At 48.3% G+C, this 26,908-nt stretch overlaps 1 protein-coding gene across 1 annotated transcript; it reads left to right on the plus strand.

The window, feature by feature from the left end:
- Positions 1-25,187, plus strand: LOC137357327 (rhodopsin kinase GRK1-like). The gene is made up of 7 exons (XM_068023581.1): positions 1-699; positions 2,268-2,395; positions 8,997-9,154; positions 10,393-10,476; positions 15,992-16,116; positions 22,047-22,248; positions 24,907-25,187. The coding sequence occupies exons 1-7, from the start codon at positions 1-3 to the stop codon at positions 25,185-25,187; spliced, it is 1,677 nt and encodes a 558-aa protein (XP_067879682.1).
- The last annotated feature ends 1,721 nt before the right edge of the window (positions 25,188-26,908 follow it).

Raw genomic sequence — 26,908 nt, forward strand, 5'->3', positions numbered from 1 at the left:
ATGGATTTTGGAGGTTTGGAGACGGTTGTGGCAAATTCTGTTTACATGTTGGCCAGAGGCAGCATCAACAGTAGCTCAGCCTTCGCAACGCGGGATCGAAGGATGCGTGCCCGCCTGAAACTGCCTCCCGTGGCGCAGTGTGAGCACCTGAAGGAGGAGATGGACTTGGCGTTCGAGAGCATTTGCTGCAAGCAGCCAATTGGGAAGAAGCTGTTCCAGGAGTACTTGAGGAACACGGATCAGTTCAAGGCAGCTGCTGCACTGTGGCAGGACCTGGAGGGGTACAAATCCTCGGAGGAGGCAGACCGTGCCCCACTCGCGCAGAACATCATCAACAAATACTATGACTCCAACTCGCAGGACTTCTGCTCCTTCCTGGACGAGAAGACTGTCATTCGGCTCAAGGAGGACCACGGGACTGGGCGCAGCGAGCTCTTCCAGGAATCAGAGCAGCAGCTGCTGAGGTATCTGGAATCCCAGGCCTCGGAGAGCTACAAAGGCAGCACTTCCTTCCTGCGCTTCCTGCAGTTCAAGGGGCTGGAAGCTCAGCCAGTTGGGGAGGAATGGTTCATGGACTTCAGGGTCCTGGGCAAGGGGGGTTTCGGGGAGGTGTGTGCCTGCCAGATGACAGCCACGGGCAAAATGTACGCCAACAAAAAGCTAAACAAGAAGAGACTGAAGAAACGGAAGGGACACGAGGTAGGCAGCTTGGAGATCCCAATACCATAGCCAAGGGTTTCCTCTGCTCTTTATGTGTACAAAAATAGCCAATAGGTTTGTTGGATCCCAAACCCAGCGTCCACACTGAGTATTCATGTAGCCTCTGAGACTGCCCACCGTTGCTGAAATCCAGGCAGCTTGTGTTCTGCAAGTTTGCCCTAATAGGATTTGAGTTGCAGCTACCCCACGTTGTCAGCTATGGCTCAATGGGTAGCACACTTGCCTTTGACTGAGAGGGCTTGTGGGTTCTTGGCTGGTGCTCCCAGCATAGTACTGAGGGAGCCCTGCACTGTTGAAGGTGCTGCTTTACAGGGGAGAAGCTAATCTTCTCTGTTGAGTTGCTGTAAATGATCCCACAGCCACTATTTGGGGGGAAGATGGGAGGGGGGTGGGGGGGGTGGAGTTCACCTTGTGGCCAATATTTATCCCTCAACCAACATCACAAAAGCAGATTTTCTGCTCATTCTCACATTGCTTGTTTGTGGGATCTTGCTGCGCACAAATTGTCCGCTGTGTTTCCTGCATTACAGCAGCAACGACACTTTGAAAATATTTCAGCGAATGTGAAGCATTTTGAGCTGTGACTGCAAGTCTCTATTTCTCTCTCAAAGTCATTTCCTGCAGGGGATTTAAATGCAGCCGAGGGAGGGATCTGTTTTTCAGTTGTCCTGTGCTGGGTTCGACCTGCTTTCAAGAGCCAAAAAGCCCCTGACAGCAGGTGATATGTAAGGTGAGTGACTGAGAGAGATAGAAACAGACAGGGACGGAGAGAGAGAAATAGAGATAGAGAGAAAAGGAAAAGAATGGAAGAAAGAAAGAAATGAATGTGTATTTCTATAGTGCCGGTTCTCTCTATCTCTATTTCTCTCTCTCTCTGTCATGTTATCAGGACCCCCCAGGAGGGCTTCACAGTTAATGGAGTCATTTTTGAAGTGTAGTCACTGTTGTAACAATCTGTGTACAATATCCCACAAGCAGCACTAAGATATACAATCTCTCTATTATACACAAGTGAGTTACAGGGAGAGCATTTATTACAGGGTTATGTCAGAAAGAAGATTGTAGTACAGTGACTGTCAAGATTATAAACAATATACTCTGTATGTGCACTGACCGCACCCAGCTCGACTTCACCAGCGCCTCTCTTCACCCCTCCACTGTCTCTAAACAGTCACATTTCACATCTGACATCCAGTACAGCACGAGTAGAAATTTCCTCCAATTAAATATTGCAAAGACCGCAGCCATTGTCTTCGGTCCCCGTCACAAACTCCATTCCCTGGCTACCGACTCCATCCCTCTCCCTAGCAACTGTCAGACTGGGATGGCAGCCCTGGAATTTTCTCCCCGAACCTCTCCGCCTCTCTCTCCTCACCTCAGACACTCCTTAAAACCTGCCTCGGTGACATATTCTTGTCTGATTGCGCTCCTGTGAAGGGCTTTGGGATGCCTTACTACATTAAAAGCGCTATATAAATGCAAGTTGGTGTTGCACTTTGCATCAGTTCCTCCATGTCTCACTCTAATTTCCTTCCCTCATTCTCTAGGCTACTATCATTGAGAAATGGATTCTTGCCAAGATTCACAGTCGTTTCATTGTGTCCCTGGCCTATGCCTTTCAGACAAAGTATGAGTTGTGCCTCGTTATGACCTTAATGAACGGAGGTGACCTTAGGTAAGAAGGCTCATGGGGTGTCAACCCAATACAAGTGTTAAATGGAGATAAAACTTTGTCCATCTCCACTACCTCCCCCACCTCCGCCCAATGCCTCGCACCCAACCCTGCAAAATTTCCTTCCTTGATTTCTCTGACATCCACCTTCCTCAGCTTCTAACAGGTCCAAAACTCAGCTTCCTGGATCCTGTACCTCTCCGTATCCCACTGCCCCATCACTCATATCCTCGCTGACCTACACCGCATCTGCATTTAATCCTCAACCTATTTTCTGTCTTTCCGATTAATTATTTGGAACACAGGAACGGGGGAGGCCATTCAGCCCCTCCAGCCTGTTCTACCATTCAACGGCTGACCTGTGACCTAACTCCATATTCACGCCTCTGCCCCATGTCCCCTAATAGATTTAAAATCTTCAATTAATCCAGAATCGATTGCCGTTTGTGGAAGAGAGTTCCAAACTCCGACCACACTTTGTGTGTAGAAGTTTTTCCTAATTTCACTCCAGAAAGGTCTGGCTCTAATTTTTAGACTCTGCCCCAGAGTCCTAGACTCCCCAACCAGCAGAAATAGTTTCTCTCTATCTACCCCATCAGTTCCCTCTAATATCTTGATACGTTTTGGTCAAATCACCCCTTACCCTTCTAAATTCCAGGGATTACCCTAGTTTGTTTAATCTCTCCTCATAATTTAACCCTTGCAGTCCAGGTATCATTCTGGTAAATCTACACTGCACTCTCTCCAAGGCCAACGTATCCTTCCTAAGGTATGGTGCCCAGAATTGCTCACAGTAACTCCAGGTGTGGTCTAACCAGGGCTTTGTATAGCTGAAGCTTGACTTCTACCCTCTTGTATTCTAGTCCACAAGATATAAAGGCCAGCATTCCATTAGCCGTTTTGATTATTATGTCTGCTCTCCCAGGTGGGTGTAAAAGATCCCACGGCCACTATTTGGAAGAAGAGCAGGGGGGGAGTTCTCCCCGGTGTCCTGGGGAGCAGGGGGGAGTTCTCCCCGGTGTCCTGGGGAGCAGGGGGGAGTTCTGCCCGGTGACCCGGGGAGCAGGGGGGAGTTCTGCCCGGTGACCCGGGGAGCAGGGGGGGGGGGTGGAGTTCTCCCCCGTGTCCCGGGGAGCAGGGTGGGGGGGGAGTTCTCCCCCGTGTCCCGGGGAGCAGGGGGGGGGGGGGGGAGTTCTCCCCCGTGTCCCGGGGAGCAGGGGGGAGTTCTCCCCAGTGTCCCGGGAAGCAGGGAGGAGTTCTCCCCAGTGTCCCGGGGAGCAGGGGGGAGTTCTCCCCAGTGTCCCGGGGAGCAGGGGGGAGTTCTCCCCAGTGTCCAGGGGCCAATATTTATCCCTCAACCAACATCACTAAAAAAAAAGCAGATGATCTGGGTCATGATCACATTGCTGTTGGTGGGATCTTGCTGTGCACAAGCTGGCTGCCGAGTTTCCTACATTACAACAGTGACTACACTTCAAAAGGGGAAGTTCCTCTAGTCTGCCTATAGTAAGAGAGATGGTGCGCTGGAGAATGGAACACAATGTGATGTTTTCACCAAGCTGTCTTCCGATAATGAACCAACTGAAGGAGATGGTTTTGAAATGTTGATGTTTAAATCTCTGCCTCAGCTGTGGATTGTCACGCTGCTTAACTCTGAAGCAGATTAAACGGGATTTGGCAGGACAAAGCTAGACTTTTTATAGCCTTAAATCCCACCTTTAATACGTTTACATAAATTCCATCTGTAGGATTTAATGCAGCCACAAACCGATTTGTTTGAAGATGTTGCGTGTTTCTTGGTAGATCTGAGAATCACTGGAATGATCCAGCACAGAAGTAGGCCATTCGGCCCATTGTGTCTGTGCTGGCTCTTTGAAAGTGCTATCCGATTAGTCTCACTCCCCTCTCAACCTCTGCTCCTGCCCTATCGCCCTGACAACATTTCCCAGCAAACATTCATCCAATTCCCCTTTTGCAAGTTATTATTGAATCTTCCTCCATTGTCCTGTGGAGATGACACACTGACAGGCACCAGGGAGGGAGAAAATGAAAAATTCAGGACAAAGGGAGAGCCTGCATTTCTGTAACGCCTTTCACATCCATAGGACATCCCAAAGCACTTCACAGCCAATGAAGTACTTCTTGAAGTGTAGTCAGTGTTATAATGTTGGAAATGGAGCAGCCAATCTGTGCACAGCAAGATTCCACAAACAGCAACGTGATAATGACCAACTGATCTGTTCTTTTAGCGATAATGATTGATGGATAAATATTGGCCGGGACACCGGGGAGAACTCCTCTTCTCCAAAATAGGGGCCTTGGGATCTTTTACATCCACCTGAAAAGTCAGACGGGCCGTTGGTTTAATGTCTCATTGCAAAGAAAGCATCTCCGACAGTGCAGCACTCCTTCAGTACTGACCCTCCAACAGTGCGGCACTCCCCCAGTACTGACCCTCCGACAGTGCGGCACTCCTTCAGTACTGACCCTCCGACAGTGCAGCACTCCCTCAGTACTGACCCTCTGACAGTGCAGCATTCCCTCAGTGCTGACCCTCCGACAGTGCGGCACTCCCCCAGTACTGACCCTCCGACAGTGCGGCACTCCTTCAGTACTGACCCTCCGACAGTGCAGCACTCCCTCAGTACTGACCCTCTGACAGTGCAGCATTCCCTCAGTGCTGACCCTCCGACAGTGCGGCACTCCCTCAGTACTGACCCTCCGGCAGTGTAGCACTCCCTCAGTACTGACCCTCCGACAGTGCAGCACTCCCTCAGTACTGACCCTCCGACAGTGCAGCACTCCCTCAGTACTGACCCTCCGACAGTGCAGCACTCCCTCAGTACTGACCCTACGACAGTGCAGCACTCCCTCAGTACTGACCCTCTGACAGTGCAGCACTCCCTCAGTACTGACCCTCCGACAGTGCAGCACTCCCTCAGTACTGACCCTCCGACAGTGCGGCACTCCCTCAGTACTGACCTTCCAACAGTGCAGCACTCCCTCAGTACTGACCCTCTGACAGTGCAGTGCTCCCTCAGCACTGACCCTCCGACAGTGCAGCACTCCCTCAGTACTGACCCTCAGACAGTGCAGCACTCCCTCAGTACTGACCCTCAGACAGTGCAGCACTCCCTCGGTACTGACCCTCAGACAGTGCAGCACTCCCTCAGTACTGACCTTCCAACAGTGCAGCACTCCCTCAGTACTGACCCTCTGACAGTGCAGTGCTCCCTCAGCACTGACCCTCCGACAGTGCAGCACTCCCTCAGTACTGACCTTCTGACAGTGCAGCCCTCCCTCAGTACTGACCTTCTGACAGTGCAGTGCTCCCTCAGGACTGACCCTGCAACAGTGCAGCACTCCCTCAGTACTGACCCTCTGACAGTGCAGCACTCCCTCAGTACTGACCTTCCAACAGTGTAGCACTCCCTCAGCACTGACCCTCCGACAGTGCAGTGCTCCATCAGTACTGACCCTCCGACAGTGCAACTCTCCCTCAGTGCTGACCCTCCGACAGTGCAGTGCTCCCTCAGTACTGAACCTCCAACAGTGCAGTGCTCCATCAGTACTGACCCTCTGACAGTGCAGCCCTCCCTCAGTACTGACCCTCCAACAGTGCAGTGCTCCCTCAGTACTGACCCTCTGACAGTGCAGTGCTCACTCAGTACTGACCCTCCGACAGTGTAGTGCTCCCTCAGTACTGACCCTCCGACAGTGCAGCTCGATATCCGTACTGACCCTCCGACAGTGATGCGCTCCCTCAGTACTGACCCTCCAACAGTGCAGCGCTCCCTCAATACTGACCCTCCGACAGTGCAGTGCTCCCTCAGTACTGACCCTCCGACAGTGCAACTCTCCCTCAGTACTGACCCTCCGAAAGTGTGGCACTCCCTCAGTACTGACCCTCCGACAGTGCAGTGCTCCCTCAGTACTGACCCTCCGACAGTGCAGTGCTCCCTCAGTACTGACCCTCTTACAGTGCGGCACTCCTTCAGTACTGACCCTCCGACAGTGCAGCACTCCCTCAGTACTGACCCTCCGACAGTGCAGCACTCCCTCAGTACTGACCCTCCGACAGTGCAGCACTACCTCAGTACTGACCCTCTGACAGTGCAACACTACCTCAGTACTGACCCTCCGACAGTGCAGCACTCCTTCAGTACTGACCCTCCGACAGTGCAGCACTACCTCAGTACTGACCCTCTGACAGTGCAGCATTCCCTCAGTGCTGACCCTCCGACAGTGCGGCACTCCCTCAGTACTGACCCTCCGACAGTGTAGCATTCCCTCAGTACTGACCCTCCGACAGTGCAGCACTCCCTCAGTACTGACCCTCCGACAGTGTAGCACTCCCTCAGTACTGACCCTCCGACAGTGCAGCACTCCCTCAGTACTGACCCTCTGACAGTGCAGCACTCCCTCAGTACTGACCCTCCGACAGTGCAGCACTCCCTCAGTACTGACCCTCCGACAGTGCAGCACTCCCTCAGTACTGACCCTCTGACAGTGCAGTGCTCCCTCAGCACTGACCCTCCGACAGTGCAGCACTCCCTCAGTACTGACCCTCAGACAGTGCAGCACTCCCTCAGTACTGACCCTCAGACAGTGCAGCACTCCCTCAGTACTGACCCTCAGACAGTGCAGCACTCCCTCAGTACTGACCTTCCAACAGTGCAGCACTCCCTCAGTACTGACCCTCTGACAGTGCAGTGCTCCCTCAGCACTGACCCTCCGACAGTGCAGCACTCCCTCAGTACTGACCTTCTGACAGTGCAGCCCTCCCTCAGTACTGACCTTCTGACAGTGCAGTGCTCCCTCAGGACTGACCCTGCAACAGTGCAGCACTCCCTCAGTACTGACCCTCTGACAGTGCAGCACTCCCTCAGTACTGACCTTCCAACAGTGTAGCACTCCCTCAGCACTGACCCTCCGACAGTGCAGTGCTCCATCAGTACTGACCCTCCGACAGTGCAACTCTCCCTCAGTGCTGACCCTCCGACAGTGCAACTCTCCCTCAGTACTGAACCTCCAACAGTGCAGTGCTCCATCAGTACTGAAACTCTGACAGTGCAGCCCTCCCTCAGTACTGACCCTCCAACAGTGCAGTGCTCCCTCAGTACTGACCCTCTGACAGTGCAGTGCTCACTCAGTACTGACCCTCCGACAGTGCAGCGCTCCCTCAGTACTGACCCTCCGACAGTGCAGCTCGATCTCCGTACTGACCCACCGACAGTGATGCGCTCCCTCAGTACTGACCCTCCAACAGTGCAGCGCTCCCTCAGTATTGACCCTCCGACAGTGCAGTGCTCCCTCAGTACTGACCCTCAGACAGTGCAACTCTCCCTCAGTACTGACCCTCCGACAGTGTGGCACTCCCTCAGTACTGACCCTCCGACAGTGCAGTGCTCCCTGAGTACTGACCCTCCGACAGTGCAGTGCTCCCTCAGTACTGACCCTCTTCCAGTGCAGTGCTCCCTCAGTACTGACCCTCCGACACTGCAGTGCTCCCTCAGTACTGACCCTCCGACAGTGCGGCACTCCCTCAGTACTGACCCTCCGACAGTGCAGCGCTCCCTCAGTACTGAACCCCCGACAGTGCAGCGCCATCTCCGTACTGACCCTCCGACAGTGCAGCGCTCCCTCAGTATTGACCCTCCGACAGTGCAGTGCTCCCTCAGTACTGACCCTCCGACAGTGCAGTGCTCCCTCAGTACTGACCCTCCGACAGTGTAGTGCTCCCTCAGTACTGACCCTCCGACAGTGCAGTGCTCCCTCAGTACTGACCCTCCGACAGTGCAGTGCTCCCTCAGTACTGACCCTCCCACAGTGTAGTGCTCCCTCAGTACTGACCCTCCGACAGTGTAGTGCTCCCTCAGTACTGACCCTCCGACAGTGCAGTGCTCCCTCAGTACTGACCCTCCGACAGTGCAGTGCTTCCTCAATACAGACCCTCCAACAGTGCAGTGCTCCCTCAGTACTGACCCTCCAACAGTGTAGTGCTCCCTCAGTACTGACCTTCTGACAGTGCAGTGCTCCCTCAGTACTGACCCTCCGACAGTGCAGTGCTCCCTCAGTACTGACCCTCCGACAGTGCAGTGCTTCCTCAATACAGACCCTCCAACAGTGCAGTGCTCCCTCAGTACTGACCCTCCAACAGTGTCGTGCTCCCTCAGTACTGACCCTCTGACAGTGCTGTGCTCCCTCAGTACTGACCCTCCGACAGTGCAGTGCTCCCTCAATACTGACCCTCCAGCAATGCAGCGCTCCCTCAGTACTGACCCTCTGACTGTGCAGCCCTCCCTCAGTACTGACCCACCAACAGTGCAGTGCTCCTTCAGTACTGACCCTCCGACAGTGCGGTGTTTTCCCGGGAGTGTCGGGCTGCATTTTATGTTCAAGTCTCTGGAGTGCACTGTGCCAAGGCTGACCCATGAGCGAGATAAGAATTGCCCAGGGAAGACCGAATGTAAACAGGGCCTGAAAACACCCAGGGTGAACTGGTTTGGAATGTGGTCAAGTGTACGAAGGCTTAGGGTAATGCAGCACCTATTGTCCTCCCCTGTTTAATTCCTGTAAATGAATCCGTGACTCCTGATCACAGGTATCACATCTACAACGTCAATGAGAAGGATCCAGGGTTTGATGAGCTGCGAGCATGTTTCTACACAGCACAGATCACCTGTGGCCTGGAGCACCTACATCAGAACCGCATCATCTACCGTGACCTGAAGCCAGAGAACGTGCTGCTCAATGATGATGGTAAACCATAGGGGGCTAGACCCAGGTGACCATTACACTATTAGAATCATACAGCACAGAAAGAGGCCATTTGGCCCATCATTCCTGTGCTTTACAATCCAATGATTAGCAGACTCGGAGTGTTTGATGGGGTCAGTGTAGAGGGAGCTTTACTCTGTATCTAACCCCCGTGCTGTACCTGTCCTGGGAGTGTTTGATGGGACAGTGTAGGGGGAGCTTTACTCTGTATCTAACCCCGTTTTTTTTTAACCCTCGTTTTTTTTTTTTTTGTAACTGTCCTGGCAGTGTTTGATGGGACAGTGTAGAGGGAGCTTTACTCTGTATCTAACCCCGTTTTTTTTTTGATGGCACAGTGTATACCCGTGCTGTACCTGTCCTGGGAGTGTTTTATGGGGACAGTGTAGAGGGATTTTTACTCGGTATCTAACCCCGTTTTTTTTTTTGATGGCACAGTGTATACCCGTGCTGTACCTGTCCTGGGAGTGTTTTATGGGGACAGTGTAGAGGGAGTTTTACTCTGTATCTAACCCCGTTTTTTTTCCCGTTTTTTTTCTTCGTAGAGGGAGCTTTACTCTATATCTAACCCCGTGCTGTACCTACTCTGGGAGTGTTTGTTGGGGACAGTGTAGAGGGAGCTTTACTCTGTATCTAACCCCATGCTGTATCTGTAAAGAACTATAGAGGTGTGTGCAAAGATTGGCTCCAGTTCTATCCTTCACCAACTGGCTTTTGGGAATAAAACATCAGTTCTTGTTGCTCCTCTCTGCTCCCTGTCTGTACTGTGGCCTTGTGAACAGAACTGAACCCTGATTCAGTGTTAGACCGGGGACAGTCTTGTGCCCATTGTACCCTGGTGTGGGGTACAGAAGCTGCTGACAGGAAAGAGAGTTAACTGGGGTACATTCAAAACATTTTAAATACACTAACTGGCAGGTTTGTTCTAACTTTCTGGAATAGGTTGCAGTCTGTGATGTTCCTTTAGCAACAAACTCCTAAACCAGAATAAAGAGATTCATCCATTATCACCCCTCTTCATCTGTCTGTCTCTGGTTTCTCTCTCTTACCCCTCCCCCCCTCTCTCTCTCTCGCTTCCGTCCATCTCTCTGATAGCCTCTCATGTTCTCTGCCTCTTCCAGTCTCCCCCATTCACTCTCTCCGCTATTTCTGTCTGTCACTATTTCCCTCTCTGCTGCCTGTGTTTCTCTTTTTCATCTCACCATCCATATTACTCTGCCCAGGTCACGTGAGGATATCAGATCTGGGACTGGCAACGGTGCTGAAGGATGGATGTAATCAGACAAAGGGCTATGCAGGGACCCCAGGTAACTAATGAACAGAATGCACATTCACTTGATCAATGGGGAAATTAAATCAAAGCGGGGAGAGCTGCTGGCAGCGAGCGAGCTGTTCCCCAGTGAGATTCAGTCCCCTTGTCACAGAATCGTTAAAACGCTCAAACACTGCACCACCCTGATTGCACCTGGGTCTGTGTCTGTGATTCCCCCACACGATGATGGGTCTGTGTCTGTGTCTGTGATTCCCCCACACGGTGATGGGACGTGGGTCTGTGTCTGTGATTCCTCCACATGGTGATGGGATGTGGGTCTGTGTCTGTGATTCCCCCAGACGGTGATGGGATGTGGGTCTGTGTCTGTAATTCCCCCACACGGTGATGGGATGTGGGTCTGTGTCTGTGATTCCCACACGGTGATGGGATGTGGGTCTGTGTCTGTGATTCCCACACGGTGATGGGACGTGGGTTTGTGTCTGTGATTCCCCCACATGGTGATGGGACGTGGGTCTGTGTCTGTGATTCCCCCAGACGGTGATGGGATGTGGGTCTGTGTCTGTAATTCCCCCACACGGTGATGGGATGTGGGTCTGTGTCTGTGATTCCCACACGGTGATGGGATGTGGGTCTGTGTCTGTGATTCCCACACGGTGATGGGACGTGGGTCTGTGTCTGTGATTCCCACACGGTGATGGGACGTGGGTTTGTGTCTGTGATTCCCCCACATGGTGATGGGACGTGGGTTTGTGTCTGTGATTCCCCCACATGGTGATGGGACGTGGGTTTGTGTCTGTGATTCCCCCACATGGTGATGGGACGTGGGTCTGTGTCTGTGATTCCCACATGGTGATGGGACGTGGGTTTGTGTCTGTGATTCCCCCCACACGGTGATGGGATGTGGGTCTGTGTCTGTGATTCCCACACGGTGATGGGATGTGGGTCTGTGTCTGTGATTCCCACACGGTGATGGGACGTGGGTCTGTGTCTGTGATTCCCACACGGTGATGGGACGTGGGTTTGTGTCTGTGATTCCCCCACATGGTGATGGGACGTGGGTTTGTGTCTGTGATTCCCCCACATGGTGATGGGACGTGGGTTTGTGTCTGTGATTCCCCCACATGGTGATGGGATGTGGGTCTGTGTCTGTGATTCCCCCACACGATGATGGGACGTGGGTCTGTAAAGGAAAGACACACCTTTACGCTACAGCCTTTTCACCACCTAGGGATGTCCAAAGTTGCTTCAAAGCCAATGAAGTACTTCTCTTTTTGAGGTGTAGTCACTGTTGTAATTGTCATGCGGGCCGCACCTGCCAAGAATGAGGCATATTAATTTTGTCATATCAACATTGATTTTAAACTTGCTGGGAGGAAGGGAAGGCCTGTTACAAGGGCTGCCAGACACTTAGCTGAAAAACATTTGCCTACTAACAGACAGTGTTTGTGAAGTCAAAAGGACCATTCAACCCACAATGGATTTGGATAGAGTCAGAGTCATAGAGTTATGCAGCACAGAAATAGGCCCTTCAGCCCATCGTGTCTGTGCTGGCCATCAACCAGCTAACTATTCTGATCCCATTTTCCAGCACTTAGCCCATAGCCTTGTATGCTATGGTGTTTCAAGTGCTCATCTAAATACTTCTTAAATTTTGTGAGGGTTCCTGCCTCTACCACCTCTTCAGGCAGTGCGTTCCAGATTCAAACCACCCTCTGGGTGAAAATTATTTTCCTCAAATCCCCTCTAAACCTCCTGCCCCTTACCTTCAATCTATGCCCCCTGGTTATTGGCCCCTCTGCTAAGGGAAAAAGGCTCTTCCTATCTATCCTATCAATGCCCCATATAATTTTGTATACCTCAATCAGGTCCCCCCTCAGCCTTCTCTGCTCTAAGGAAAACAATCTTAGCCTATCCAGTCTCTCTTCATAGCTGAAATGCTCGAGCCCAGGTAACATCCTGGTGAATCTCCTCTGCACCCTCTCCATTGCAATCACATGCTTCCTATAGTGTGGTGACCAGAACTGTACACAGTATTCCAGCTGTGGCCTAACCAGTGTTTTATACAGCTCCATCATAACCTCCCTGCTCTTATATTCTATGCCTTGGCTAATAAAGGTAAGTATCCCATATGCCTTCCTAACCACCTTATCTACCTGTGCTGCTGCCTTCAGTGATCTATGGACAAGTACACCAAGGTCCCTCTGACCCTCTGTACTTCCTAGGGTCCTACCATCTATTGTATATTCCCTTGCCTTGTTAGTCCTCCCAAAATGCATCACCTCACACTTCTCAGGATTAAATTCCATTTGCCACTGCTCCACCCATCTTACCAGCCCATCTATATCGTCCTGTTATCTAAGGATTTCCTCCTCACTATTTACGACACCAATTTTCGTGTCATCTGCGAATTTACTGATCATACTTATGGTAGACTTATGGAGAAAGTCAGGAGGCATGGGATAGTGGGGAATGTGGCCAGTTGGATTAAGAATTGGCTAACTGATAGAAGGCAGAGAGTGGTCTTAGATGGTAAATACTCAGCCTGGAGCCCAGTTACCAGTGGCGTGCCACAGGGATCAGTTCTGGGTCCTCTCCTGTTTGTGATTTTTATTAACGACTTGGATGAGGAAGTCGAAGGGTGGGTCAGTAAATTTGCAGATGATACAAAGGTTGGTGGAGTTGTGGATACCGAGGAGGGCTATTGTCGTCTGCAAAGGGACTTGGATAGGTTGCAGTGCTGGGCTGAAAAGTGGCAGATGGAGTTTAACCCTGAAAAGTGTGAGGTCGTCCATTTTGGAAGGACAAACACGAATGCAAAATACTGGGTTAACGGTAGGGTTCTTGGGCATGTGGAGGAGCAGAGAGACCTTGGGGTCTATGTGCATAGATCGTTGAAAGTTGCAACTCAAGTGGATAGGGCTGTGAAGAAGGCATATGGGGTGTTAGCGTTCATTAGCAGAGGGATTGAATTTAAGAGCCGTGAGGTGATGATGCAGCTGTACAGGACCTTGGTAAGGCCTCATTTGGAGTACTGTGTGCAGTTCTGGTCGCCTCATTTTAGGAAGGATGTGGAAGCCTTGGAGAGGGTGCAGAGGAGATTTACCAGGATGTTGCCTGGAATGGAGAATAAGTCTTACGAGGAAAGGCTGAACATTCTAGGCCTCTTCTCATTAGAACGGAGAAGGATGAGGGGTGACATGATAGAGGTTTATAAGATGATCAGGGGAATAGATAGGGTAGACAGTCAGAAACTTTTTCCCCGGGTGGAGCAAAGCGTTACAAGGGGTCATAAATTTAAGGTGAAGGGTGGGAGATATAAGGGGGATGTCAGGGGAAGGTTCTTTACCCAGAGAGTGGTCGGGGCATGGAATGCCTTGCCTGGGGAAGTTGTTGAGTCAGAAACTTTAGGGACTTTCAAACGGCTTTTAGATAGGTATATGGATAAAGGAGAATGATGGGGTATAGATTAAATTGTCCTTGACAGAGGACAAAGGATCGGCACAACATCGTGGGCCGAAGGGCCTGTTCTGTGCTGTATTTTCTATGTTCTATGTTCTATACCTCCTAAATTCACGTCTAAATCATTAATGTACGCTACAGTGCAATACCACCATCTCTTTTACCCCCTCCCCTGTCATGCCTGAAGATTCTATACACTGGAATATTGAGCTGCCAGTCCTGCCCCTCCCTCAACCATGTCTCTGTGATAGCAATAATATCACAATGCCATGTGCTAATCAACGCCCTCAATTCATCTGCCTTACTAGTAAGACTCCTTGCATTAAAATCGTTGCAATCCAGCCTTGCATTTTACACTTGTGCGTTAACAGTTTGATATTTTCTCTGCCTTTCAGACTGACTCAGTTTCTCTTCTATATTTGACTGTGCATCACCCCTACTGTAACTCCATTCTGTATTCCATCCCCCTGCCAAATTAGTTTAAACCCCCCCCCCCCAACAGCACTAGCAAACCTCCCAACAAGGATGTTGGTCCCGTTCCGGTTCAGGTGCAACCTGTCCAACTTGTACAGGTCCCACCTTTGCCAGAAACAGACCCAGTGATCCAGGAAACTAAAGCCCTCCCTCCTGCACCATCTCCTCAGCCACATATTCATCTCCTCTATCTTCCTATTCCTATACTCACCAGCACGTGGCACCGGGAGTAATCCAGAGATTACAACCTTTGAGGTCCTGCTTTTTACTCTGAGACCTAGTTCCCTAAATTCTTGTTGCAGGACCTCATCCCTCTTTCTACCTATGTCGTTGGTACCAATGTGTACCACAGCCTCTGACTGTCCACCCTTCCCCTTCAGAATATACTGATCATCAGACATTGAAGGTGTAAGGAAGAGCATTCCAGAGACTGCTAAGGTGATACAATTCACAAAAGCCAAGACTGGTTAAACCAGCTGATCACATGACTAACTGGCTGGTCCAGGGTTTTTTGAACTAGCCACAGAGTTTTTGAACTAAGAAAGACTGTTTTCTCCTGGACTGAGAAGACCTCTCCTGTCTGTTCCCATCTCTTTCTCACAAGCCTGTGGACCCACTGAGGACACATGAACCGCAAGAGAGAAAAGTCTCCAACATCGAACAAGCTTTAAGAAGAATACTGTGCCCCAACGAAAAGCAAGACCTACAATCAAGGACTTTACAGCGAGTTCGAAGAACAGTAACAAAAACCATCTTCAGATATTGCCTCAAACTTTTTCACTTTATTTCTTCTGTTCTTTTCTGTCTCTATCTGCATGCGTGTATAGCATATACATGCTAGCATGGGCGCGTCACATATCCATAGGCGTTAACCGAATTAGAGTGTAAGTTTAATAAAGTACAACCTTTTTTCTTTTAACCTTAGAAAACCTGTTTGGCTAGTTTCTTTGCCTTATAATTGGAAGTTAGTGAACAAGGAGTCACTGAGGGGGAACCAAAAAAAAAATGGTATGTTTAAAATTAAACCCTGTTAGGGTAAGACCAGGTGAAGGTTGAAAGGGAACCCTAGACCCCTTTCTCAGCTGGTCGTAACGTAATGTAGGAAACTCATCCACCCGAGAGGGCAGACGGGGACTGAGAGTTATCATCTGATCCAAGAGATGAGGAAAGTAGTAATGTGTCTTGGCCAACATTTCCAGCCCATGTGATTGCTGCAGCCATTATCTCAATGAATGGCGGAACAGACTTGAGGGGCTGAATGGTCTTCTCATGTTCCAGTATAACAGGCTCGAGGGGTTGAATGGCCTCCCCCTGTCCCAATTTTCCTATGAGTCTAAAACCTCTCTGAACACATCTTTACTTGCCCCACTTCCATCTCCTTTCAACCTTGCACCATCTTCCCTTTTATTGTTTAATCTCTCCTGATTCTTTCTCTCTGGCTCTGCATTTACTTAAAACCTGTTAAAACTTTAACTTCTTCCAGTTTTGTCGAAAGGTCACAGAGCTGAAACGTTAACTCTGTTTCTCTCTCCACAGATGCTGCCCGATCTGCTGAATATTTCCAACATTTTGATCTGAATTCTTAAACATTGACTCTGTTGTCTTCATTCCAATAGGTTTCATGGCACCAGAAATGCTTAAAGGGGAACCCTATGACTTCAGTGTGGATTATTTCACGCTTGGCGTCACGCTGTATGAGATGATAGCAGCCAAGGGGGCGTTCCGAGTCCGCGGAGAGAAGGTACAGAATAAACACAGACTAAATCCAGACTAAACACAACAGTGGGTGAAGGCAGGCAGGAGGCAGGGTACAGATACCTGGGACTATGTGGGATTAAAATATGTGGATCTTTTTACGGCAGGCACAGACACCTCTTTCTGTGCCTTCAACTTTCTGTGATTCTGCGACTGAGTTACAGGCTGGAATCGAATTGAGGAGTTCGGGGTGGGGGGGGGGGTAAATATATAGAATAACAGATACCCGGGAGTGAGTTACAGACTGGAATCTAATCGAGGGGTTCGGGGGCTTTATATATAGAATAACAGATACCCGGGAGTGAGTTACAGACTGGAATCTAATCAAGGGGTTCGGGGGCTTTATATATAGAATAACAGATACCCGGGAGTGAGTTACAGACTGGAATCTAATCAAGGGGTTCAGGCAGGGGGTTTATATATAGAATAACAGATACCCGGGAGTGAGTTACAGACTGGAATCTAATCGAGGGGTTCGGGGGCTTTATATATAGAATAACAGATACCCGGGAGTGAGTTACAGACTGGAATCTAATCAAGGGGTTCAGGCAGGGGGTTTATATATAGAATAACAGATACCCGGGAGTGAGTTACAGACTGGAATCTAATCAAGGGGTTCGGGGGGTTTATATATAGAATAACAGATACCTGGGAGTGAGTTACAGACTGGAATCTAATCAAGGGGTTCGGGGGGTTTATATATAGAATAACAGATACCCGGGAGTGAGTTACAGACTGGAATCTAATCGAGGGGTTCGGGGTGGTTTATATATAGAATAACAGATACCCAGGAGTGAGTTACAGACTGGAATCTAATCGAGGGGTTCGGGGTGGTTTATATATAGAATAACAGATACCTGGGAGTGAGTTACAGACTGGAATCTAATCGAGGGGCTCGGGGGGTTTATATATAGAATAACAGATACCCGGGAGTGAGTTACAGACTGGAATCTAATCGAGGGGTTCGGGGGTTTATATATAGAATAACAGATACCCGGGAGAGAGTTACAGGCTGGAATCTAATCGAGGGGTTTGAGGGTTTATATATAGAATAACAGATACCCGGGAGTGAGTTACAGACTGGAATCTAATCGAGGGGTTCGGGGTGGTTTATATATAGAATAACAGATACCAGGGAGTGAGTTACAGACTGGAATCTAATCGAGGGGTTCGGGAGGTTTATTTATAGAATAACAGATACCCGGGAGTGAGTTACAGACTGGAATCTAATCGAGGGGTTCGGGGGGTTTATATATAGAATAACAGATACCCGGGAGTGAGTTACAGACTGGAATCTAATCGAGGTGTTCGGGGGGGGGGTTTATATATAGAATAACAGATACCCGGGAGTGAGTTACAGACTGGAATCTAATCGAGGGGTTCAGGCGGTTTATATATAGAATAACAGATACCCAGGAGTGAGTTACAGACTGGAATCTAATCAAGGGGTTTGAGGGTTTATATATAGAATAACAGATACCCGGGAGTGAGTTACAGACTGGAATCTAATCGAGGGGTTCGGGGTGGTTTATATATAGAATAACAGATACCCGGGAGTGAGTTACAGACTGGAATCTAATCAAGGGGTTTGAGGGTTTATATATAGAATAACAGATACCCGGGAGTGAGTTACAGACTGGAATCTAATCAAGGGGTTTGAGGGTTTATATATAGAATAACAGATACCCGGGAGTGAGTTACAGACTGGAATCTAATCAAGGGGTTTGAGGGTTTATATATAGAATAACAGATACCCGGGAGTGAGTTACAGACTGGAATCTAATCGAGGGGTTCGGGGTGGTTTATATATAGAATAACAGATACCCGGGAGTGAGTTACAGACTGGAATCTAATCGAGGGGTTCGGGGTGGTTTATATATAGAATAACAGATACCCGGGAGTGAGTTACAGACTGGAATCTAATCAAGGGGTTCGGGGGGTTTATATATAGAATAACAGATACCAGGGAGTGAGTTACAGACTGGAATCTAATCGAGGGGTTCGGGAGGTTTATATATAGAATAACAGATACCCGGGAGTGAGTTACAGACTGGAATCTAATCGAGGGGTTCGGGGGGTTTATATATAGAATAACAGATACCAGGGAGTGAGTTACAGACTGGAATCTAATCGAGGGGTTCGGGGAGTTTATATACAGAATAAGAGATACCCGGGAGTGAGTTACACACTGGAATCTAATCGAGGGGTTCGGGGTGGTTTATATATAGAATAACAGATACCCGGGAGTGAGTTACAGACTGGAATCTAATCGAGGGGTTCGGGGTGGTTTATATATAGAATAACAGATACACGGGAGTGAGTTACAGGCTGGAATCTAATCGCGGGGTTCAGGGGTTTATTTATAGAATAACAGATACCCAGGAATAAATTACAGACTGGAATCTAATTGAGGGGTTCAAGGGGTTTATATATAGAATAACAGATACCCGGGAGTGAGTTACAGACTAGAATCTAATCGAGGGGTTCAGGAGGTTTATATATAGAATAACAGATACCCGGGAGTGAGTTACAGACTGGAATCTAATCGCGGGGTTCGGGGTGGTACATATATAGAATAACAGATACCCGGGAGTGAGTTACAGGCTGGAATCCAATTTAAGGGGTTCAGGGGTTTATTTATAGAATAACAGATACCCGGGAATAAATTACAGACTGGAATCTAATTGAGGGGTTCAAGGGGTTTATATATAGAATAACAGATACCCGGGAGTGAGTTACAGACCAGAATCTAATCGAGGGGTTTGGGAGATTTATATGTAGAATAACAGATACCCGGGAGTGAGTTACAGACTGGAATCTAATCGAGGGGTTCGTGGGGTTTATCTATAGAATAACAGATACCCAGGAGTGAGTTACAGACTGGAATCTAATCAAGGGGTTCGTGGGGTTTATATATAGAATAACAGATACCCGGGAGTGAGTTACAGACTGGAATCTAATCGAGGGGTTCGGGGGGTTTATATATAGAATAACAGATACCCGGGAGTGAGTTACAGACTGGAATCTAATCGAGGGGTTCGGGGGGTTTATATATAGAATAACAGATACCCGGGAGTGAGTTACAGACTGGAATCTAATCGAGGGGTTCGGGGGGTTTATATATAGAATAACAGATACCCGGGAGTGAGTTACAGCCTGGAATCTAATCGAGGGGTTCGGGAGGTTTATATATAGAATAACAGATACCTGGGAGTAAGTTACAGACTGGAATCTAATCGAGGGGTTCGGGTGGTTTATATATAGAATAACAGATACCCGGGAGTGTATCACAGACTGGAATCTAATCGAGGGGTTTGGGGGATTTATATATAGAATAACAGATACCCGGGAGTGTGTTACAGACTGGAATCTAATCGAGGGGTTTGGGGGGTTTATATATAGAATAATAGATCATAGTTGCACAGTGATCTGCTTCACAAACCATTGAACACCTCTAGGCACTTACCCATTGTCTCTCAAGACAAGGAGGCCAAAGAAGTATCACAGGAAATAGGAGCAGGAGTAGGCCATTCGGCCCGTCGAGCCTGCTCCGCCATTCAGACAGATCATGACTGATCATCTACCTCTACGCTATTTTTCCCCACTATCTCCATATCCTTTGATGTTATTCGTATATCCAGAAATGTATTAATTTCTGTCTTGAACATTGTCATGGATCTGCGTTGCCATGGACCTGTGTTGCCATGGGCCTGCGTTGCCATGGGCCTGCGTTGCCATGGACCTGCGTTGCCATGGACCTGCGTGGCCATGGACCTGCGTGGCCGTGGACCTGAGTTGCCGTGGACCTGCGTTGCCGTGGGCCTAGGACATAGGAACATAGGAGCAGGAGTAGGCCATTCAGCCTGTTGAGCCTGTTCTGCCATTCAATTAGATAGTGACTGATCATCTACTTCAATGCCACTTTCCCGCACTATCCCCATATCCTTTGATATCTATCAATTTCTGTCTTGAACATACTCAATGATTGAGCTTCCACAGCCCTCTGGGGTAGAGAATTCCAAAGATTCACCACCCTCTGAGTGAAGAGATTCCTCCTCATCTCAGTCTTAAATGGCCTGCCCCTTATTGAGACTGTGTCCCCTGGTTCTAGACTCACCAACTAGAGGAAACATCCTATCCACATCTACCCTGTCACACCCTGTAAGAATTTTGTAAGTTTCAATGAGGTCACCTCTCATTCTTCGAAACTCCAGAGAATACAGGCCCAGTTTCCTCAATCTCTCCTCATAAAACAATCCCGCCATCTCAGGGATTAGTCTGGTGAACCTCTGTTGCACTCCCTCTACAGCAAGTATATCCTTCCTTAGATGAGGAGACCAAAACTGTACACAATACTCCAGGTGCAGTCTCACCAAGACTCTATTCAATTGCAGCAAGACATCTTTACTCCTGTACTCAAATCCCCTTGCGATGAAGGCCAACATATCATTTGCCTTCCTAATTGCTTGCTGCACCTGCGTACTAGCTTTTAGTGACTCATGAACAAGGACACCCAGGTCTCTTTGGACATCAACACTTCCCAACCCCTCACCATTTATAAAATACTCTGTCTTTCTGTTTTTTCTACTAAAATGGATCACTTCACACTTATTCACATTCTTTTTATTTTTATTTATTTTATATTTAGAGATACAGCACTGAAACAGGCCCTTCGGCCCACCAAGTCTGTGCCGACCATCAACCACCCATTTATACTAATCCTAATCCCATATTCCTACCATATCCCCATCTGTCCCTATATTTCCCTACCACCTACCTATACTAGGGGCAATTTATAATGTCCAATTTACCTATCAACCTGCAAGTCTTTTGCATGTGGGAGGAAACCAGAGCACCCGGAGGAAACCCACGCAGACACAGGGAGAACTTGCAAATTCCACACATGCAGTACCCAGAATTGAACACGGGTCACTGGAGCTGTGAGGCTGCGGTGCTAATCATTGTGCCGCCCATCTGCCTTGTTCTCGCCCATTCACTTAGCCTGTCCAAGTCCCCTTGAAGCCTCCTTGCATCCTCCTCACAACTTACATTCCCTCCTAGTTTTGTATCATCAGCAAATGTGGAAATATTACATTTGGTCCCCACCGCCACATCAGTTATATAGATTGTGAACAGCTGTGGCCCCAGTAATGATCCTTGCGGTACCCCACTAATAACAGTCTGCCATCCTGAGAATGTCCTGTTTATTCCTACTCTCTGATACCCAGGAGTGAGTTGCAGGCTGAAATCTAATCAAGGGGCTTGGGAGGTTTATATGTACAAATAAAAAGAGAAAGATTTACATTTATATAGCATCTTTCACAACCTCAGGGCATCCCAAAGTGCTTTACAGCCAATTAAATATTTTTAAAGTGTCGTCACTGTTTCATGATGTGGGAAATGCAGCAGCAAACTTGTGGGTGTGAAGTGTTAACAAACAGGAATGCGATAATCCCTCCGTGACCTTTCCCCTCCCTATATCTGTAACCTCCTCCAGCCCGACATCGCTCCGAGATCTCTGCTCTCCTCCAAATCTGGCCTTCGGAGCATCCCCGATTCCCATCGCTCCATTGGCAGCCGTGCCTGCAGCTGCCTGAGTCCTAATCTCTGGAATTCCCTCCCTAAACCTTTCCACCTCTCACTCCTCCTTTAAGACACTCCTTAAAACCCACCTCTTTGACCAAGCTTTTGGTCGCCTGTCCTAATATCTCATGTGGCTCGGTGTCAAATTTTTGTCTCATTTGCACTCTTGTGAAGTGCCTTGGGATGTTTTCCTACGTTGAAGATCCTATATAATTGTGAGTTGTGTGGTCATGATAAGGAGCAGAAACTCTGCCTGATAAATTGCCCCTATTTGATTGTCCTGGCTGTGCCTCAGTGCTGTGGAACAGTAAGATTTCCTCCTTGTGTTTAAAGGTGGACAATGAGGAAGTGAGCAGGCGAATCCTGAATGACCCAGTGCAATATTCAAAGACATTCAGCATGGATTGCAAGGCTCTGTGTGAGGCCTTGATGGCCAAAGATGCCTCACAGCGGCTTGGCTTTAAAGACGGAAACTGCGTGGAGGTGAAGAACCACCAATTCTTTAAAAACTTCAACTGGGGGAGGCTGGAAGCAGGTAACAGATAGAGATAAGGAAAGACTTGGCATTTCTGTGTAGGGTGTGGTTCAATGGGTAACACTCACCTCTAAGTAAGAAGGTTGCGGGTTTGAGTTCCACTCCAGAGACATGAGCACATAATCCAGGTCAACACACCCAGAGCAGTACTCAGGGAGTGCCGCACTGTCACAGCTTCAGTACTGAAGGAGTACTGCATTGTCGGAGGGTCAGTACTGAGTGTCAAGGAACTGCAATTATTTTTCTCTTCGGATTGAAACAGTGTGTCTTTAAGACACTGTTAAAAAAAAAGTGCACCTTTCAGACAGGGAGAGAAGTTAAATTTCTGAGAACAGTGAGCCACAGCTGCATTTTGTTACCTAGACAACAGCAGGAGAGAGAGATGTCACATGGTATATGTTTTGATTTGACTGTGTGTAAAATTGGCAAAAACCGGTATGAACCAGACTTACCAGCGAAGTGTATTGAAGAGAAAAGTGCTGTCCATTCTCTCTCAGCAGAAATTCTACAAGGAGCTACAGGCCAAATTAATTGCCTAAAGAGGAAATAACCCTTTTAAGAGACCATTTGGTATTGCTGAAGGAACTGTTGATGCCTGCTGCAGCTGAAGAGTTTGAATGCCTATCAAAACAGACTGCTTCATCAAATCCAAGGGAAGACTTCGAGTAGCATTTGATTATTTCCACATTAGAATACCTCATCCATCAGGAACGTAACCCACAAAGACTTAGTTGTTTATTTATTCTTAAGAAACAGCTTATGTTAAAAACACCACTTTTAAAACCAGTTAACTGCTGTTATTTTTGAGTGTATGTGTGTGAATGAGGGAGTTTGGTTAAAATAGGAAGTTATCAGGTCTTTAGACATAGGTTTACTTTAATAGTGTTTAAGATTTAGTTTTAATAAATAATTAATTTGTTGCTGACTAGAGATACCTGGTTAGGCTGTTTTATTCTGGGGGTTACTAGAGTGTTTAATTTGGCTGTTTTCGGTTAGGTGGGAACACTTTTATAATATGCTGCGACCTATGGAGTGACGGGACTGAATTGACAGTGCATTGCTCCCACCTCGGTCGTAACATATATGGTGATCAAAAGAGTGGGTAAGGTGGAGTACTTGATTGACACTCCTGATCGCCAGAAGAAGAACAGGTTGTGTCACATCAATATGTTAAAGCAATATTACCGCAGGGAGGAGGATAAGCCAGTCCAGGTATGTCAGGTAATGGGGAATGTTGAGAGGGAAAAGGATTGTGAGGATGAGGCAGAAGGAGGCCTAGACAATTCTCAGATTGAACCTCCAACTATCAGATTAATGAATTCAGAATGGCGAGAAAAATCGGACAACATGCTTTTGCATTTACAGGCAAAACAACGTGAAGACCAAACCAGGCTTTTCACAACATTTAAAAGAGTTTGTAGGGATAAGCCAAGATGTACAACCTTAGACACACATGATGTGGATATAGGGGGAACTGGCCCTTTAAAACAACGTCCTTACCGCTTAAGTCTGGACAAACAGGCCCAAGTGAAAGCGGAGACCCAGTGCATGCTGGTAAGCAATTTGATTGAACCTAGTCAAAGCAGCTGGAGTTCACCAATAGTTCTAGTATCTAAACCTGACGGGTCAACCCGGTTTTGTATAGACTACAGAAAAGTTAATGCGGTATCAAAGGCAGACTCCGACCCAATTCCTCGATTAGAAGACTGTATTGACAGAGTGGGCGGTGCTAGGTTTCTTCCCGAGATTGGCTTGTTAAAGGGATATTGGTGAGTCCCTTTGACTCCTTGAGCCAAAGAGATATCAGCTTTTTGTAACACCTGACAGTCTTTATCAATGCCAGGTGATGCCATTTAGGCTAAAAAATGCCCCAGCCACTTTTCAAAGATTAATGAATCAGGTGGTAGCCATATATGGTGTGAAGAACGCTATAGAAATATAAGACTTGCTTCTTTCCAGTTCTGCTGAAAGGTCACAGACCTGAAACGTTAACTCTGTTTCTCTTTCCACAGATGCTGCCAGACCTGCTGAGTGTTTCCAGCATTTTCTGTTTTTTATTTCAGATTTCCAGCATCTGTTGTATTTGCTCTAAAAGCAAATATTATTTTGTAGATCTTGTGACACAGATTATCAGGAAAGACTGAACAGTCTGGGGCTCCTTTCTCTAGAAGAGAGAATGCTGAGAGGTGACCTGATAGAGGTCTGTAAAATTATGAAGGGGTTTGATAGGGTAGACATAGAGAAGATGTTTTCACTTCTGGGGAAGACTTGAACTCAGGCCATAAATATAAGATAGTCACTAATAAATCCAATTGGGAATTCAGGAGAAACTTGGATGTGGAACTCACTCTCACAGGGAGTAGTTGAGGTGAATAGTGTCGATACATTTAAGGGGAAGCTGGATAAACACATGAGGGAGAAAGGAATAGAAGGATATGCTGATAGGGTGAGATGGAGAGGGGTGGGAGGAGGCTCGTGTGGAGCATAAACACCAACACGGAGCAGATGGGCTGAATGGCCTGTTTCTGTGCTTTAGTCTCAATGTAATTCAATGTGTCACCTGGCGTTGACTGGGAGCCATGGATTGCCTTTCAGAATCAGAGCTGTACCATGACACCGGATGTTGACAGCACTAAAGAAATCTTCTTGTTTGTGTAGGTCTTGTCGATGCACCATTTATCCCTGATCCGAAAATAGTGTATGCCAAGGACATAGCTGATGTGGGCACATTCTCCACCATCAAGGGCGTTGTCCTCACAGACAGCGACAAGGACTTTTATCAGGAGTTTGCCTCTGGCAAAATGCCTATCCCATGGCAGGAAGAGATGATAGAAACAGGCGTGTTTGAGGAACTGAATGTCTGGGGCGACAAAGGGATACTCCCAAGTGATCACGAGGATTCTGAACGCAGTAATTCTGGGATCTGCGTCCTCATCTAAGGTGCAGTTTTCAGTGCGAGGAAGAACGAGTGGGAGAAAGAGGGAGACAGACAAACAGACACATGGACTCTACAGGGAAATGATCTGTGCTGGTGGCCAAAAACTCTCAACATAATTACACAGTCAATAGGCCCAATCCCTTAACTCAAGCCTCATAATATTACTCAACCATGCGGCACTCCCTCAGTACTGACCCTCCGACAGTGCAGCGCTCCCTCAGTCCTTACCCTCCGACAGTGCAGCGCTCCCTCAGTACTGACCCTCTGACAGTGCAGCACTCCCTCAGTACTGACCCTCCGACAGTGCAGCGCTCCCTCAGTACTGACCCTCCGACAGTGCAGCACTCCCTCAGTACTGACCCTCCGACAGTGCAGCAATCCCTCAGTACTGACCCTCCGACAGTGCAGCACTCCCTCAGTCCTGACCCTCCGACAGTGCAGCGCTCCCTCAGTACTGACCCTCTGACAGTGCAGCGCTCCCTCAGTACTGACCCTCTGACAGTGCAGCGCTCCCTCAGTACTGACCCTCTGACAGTGTGGCATTACCTCAGTACTGACCCTCTGACAGTGTGGCATTACCTCAGTACAGACCCTCCGACAGTGCAGTGCTTCCTCAGTACTGACCCTCCGACAGTACAGCGCTCCCTCAGTACAGACCCTCCGACAGTGCAGCGCTCCCTCAGTCCTGACCCTCCGACAGTGCAGTGCTCCCTCAGTACTGACCCTCCGACAGTGCAGTGCTCCCTCAGTACTGACCCTCCAACAGTGTAGCGCTCCCTCAGTACTGACCCTCCGACAGTGCAGTGCTCCCTCAGTACTGACCCTCCGACAGTGCAGCACTCCCTCAGTACTGACCCTCTGACAGTGCAGCACTCCCTCAGTACAGTACTCCCTCAGTACTGACCCTCCGACAGTGCAGCGCTCCCTCAGTTGCAGTATTGGGAGTTTTGTCCTGGAGTTTGTCTTTAAATCTCTGGAGTGAAACTCCAACTCACAACCTATAGAGTAACTGGTGAGATCAGTCCCAATTGAGGCGAGCTCAGTTTTCTAAGTGCACTAAGCTCCAAGGCACAAAAGTCTGTTGTTAATAATAAAATTACATTGTTCCCACTCTCTTCTGTGTCTTGTGTTGTTGCCAATATTTTTCATCACGGCTGTCAGTGTCAAAGCCAAGTCCAGTCCCACAGCCACTCAGTCACCATCAGTTGCATCCTACAGCCACTGTGCTGGGGCTACCTGAAGTGATGTGGGCCAGTGACAGTCCAAGCCCTGTGGACACAGGATAATCCATTTGGAAGGATCTCTTGCTGGTACAGTTGAGAGAGACATACATTGATGTGGGAGTTTATAGGAAACTTTATTCTGTATCTAATCCCCGTTTTTTTTTCTTTCTTTTTTTAAATCTTTTTTTTTGTGTGATAGTTGGTGTGAGCAATGCAAAAAATTTCATGCTGGTGTGAGAATCAGACAGTGTAGTGGGAGCTCTGTATCTAACCCTGTTTTTTTTTCTGTATCTAACCCCCGTACTGTACCTGTCCTGGGGAGTGTTTGATAAGGACAGTGTAGAGGGAGCTTTACTCTGTATCTAACCCTGTTTTTTTTTCTGTATCTAACCCCCGTACTGTACCTGTCCTGGGGAGTGTTTGATGAGGACAGTGTAGAGTGAGCTTTACTCTGTATCTAACCCCGTTTATTTTAAAATCTATATCGAAGGGGCCTTTA

Source organism: Heterodontus francisci, chromosome 48 (assembly GCF_036365525.1).
Source record: "Heterodontus francisci isolate sHetFra1 chromosome 48, sHetFra1.hap1, whole genome shotgun sequence".
NCBI classification, from domain to species: Eukaryota; Metazoa; Chordata; class Chondrichthyes; order Heterodontiformes; family Heterodontidae; genus Heterodontus; species Heterodontus francisci.

What these genes read in the sequence shown, in the direction of transcription:
- LOC137357327 (XM_068023581.1), top strand. Translation starts at nt 1, where the DNA reads ATGGATTTTGGAGGTTTGGAGACGGTTGTGGCAAATTCTGTTTACATG. An exon ending in TCCGAGTCCGCGGAGAGAAG is followed by an intron (nt 16,117 to 22,046) that starts GTACAGAATAAA and finishes TTGTGTTTAAAG; the next exon opens with GTGGACAATGAGGAAGTGAG. An exon ending in CTGGGGGAGGCTGGAAGCAG is followed by an intron (nt 22,249 to 24,906) that starts GTAACAGATAGA and finishes TTGTTTGTGTAG; the next exon opens with GTCTTGTCGATGCACCATTT.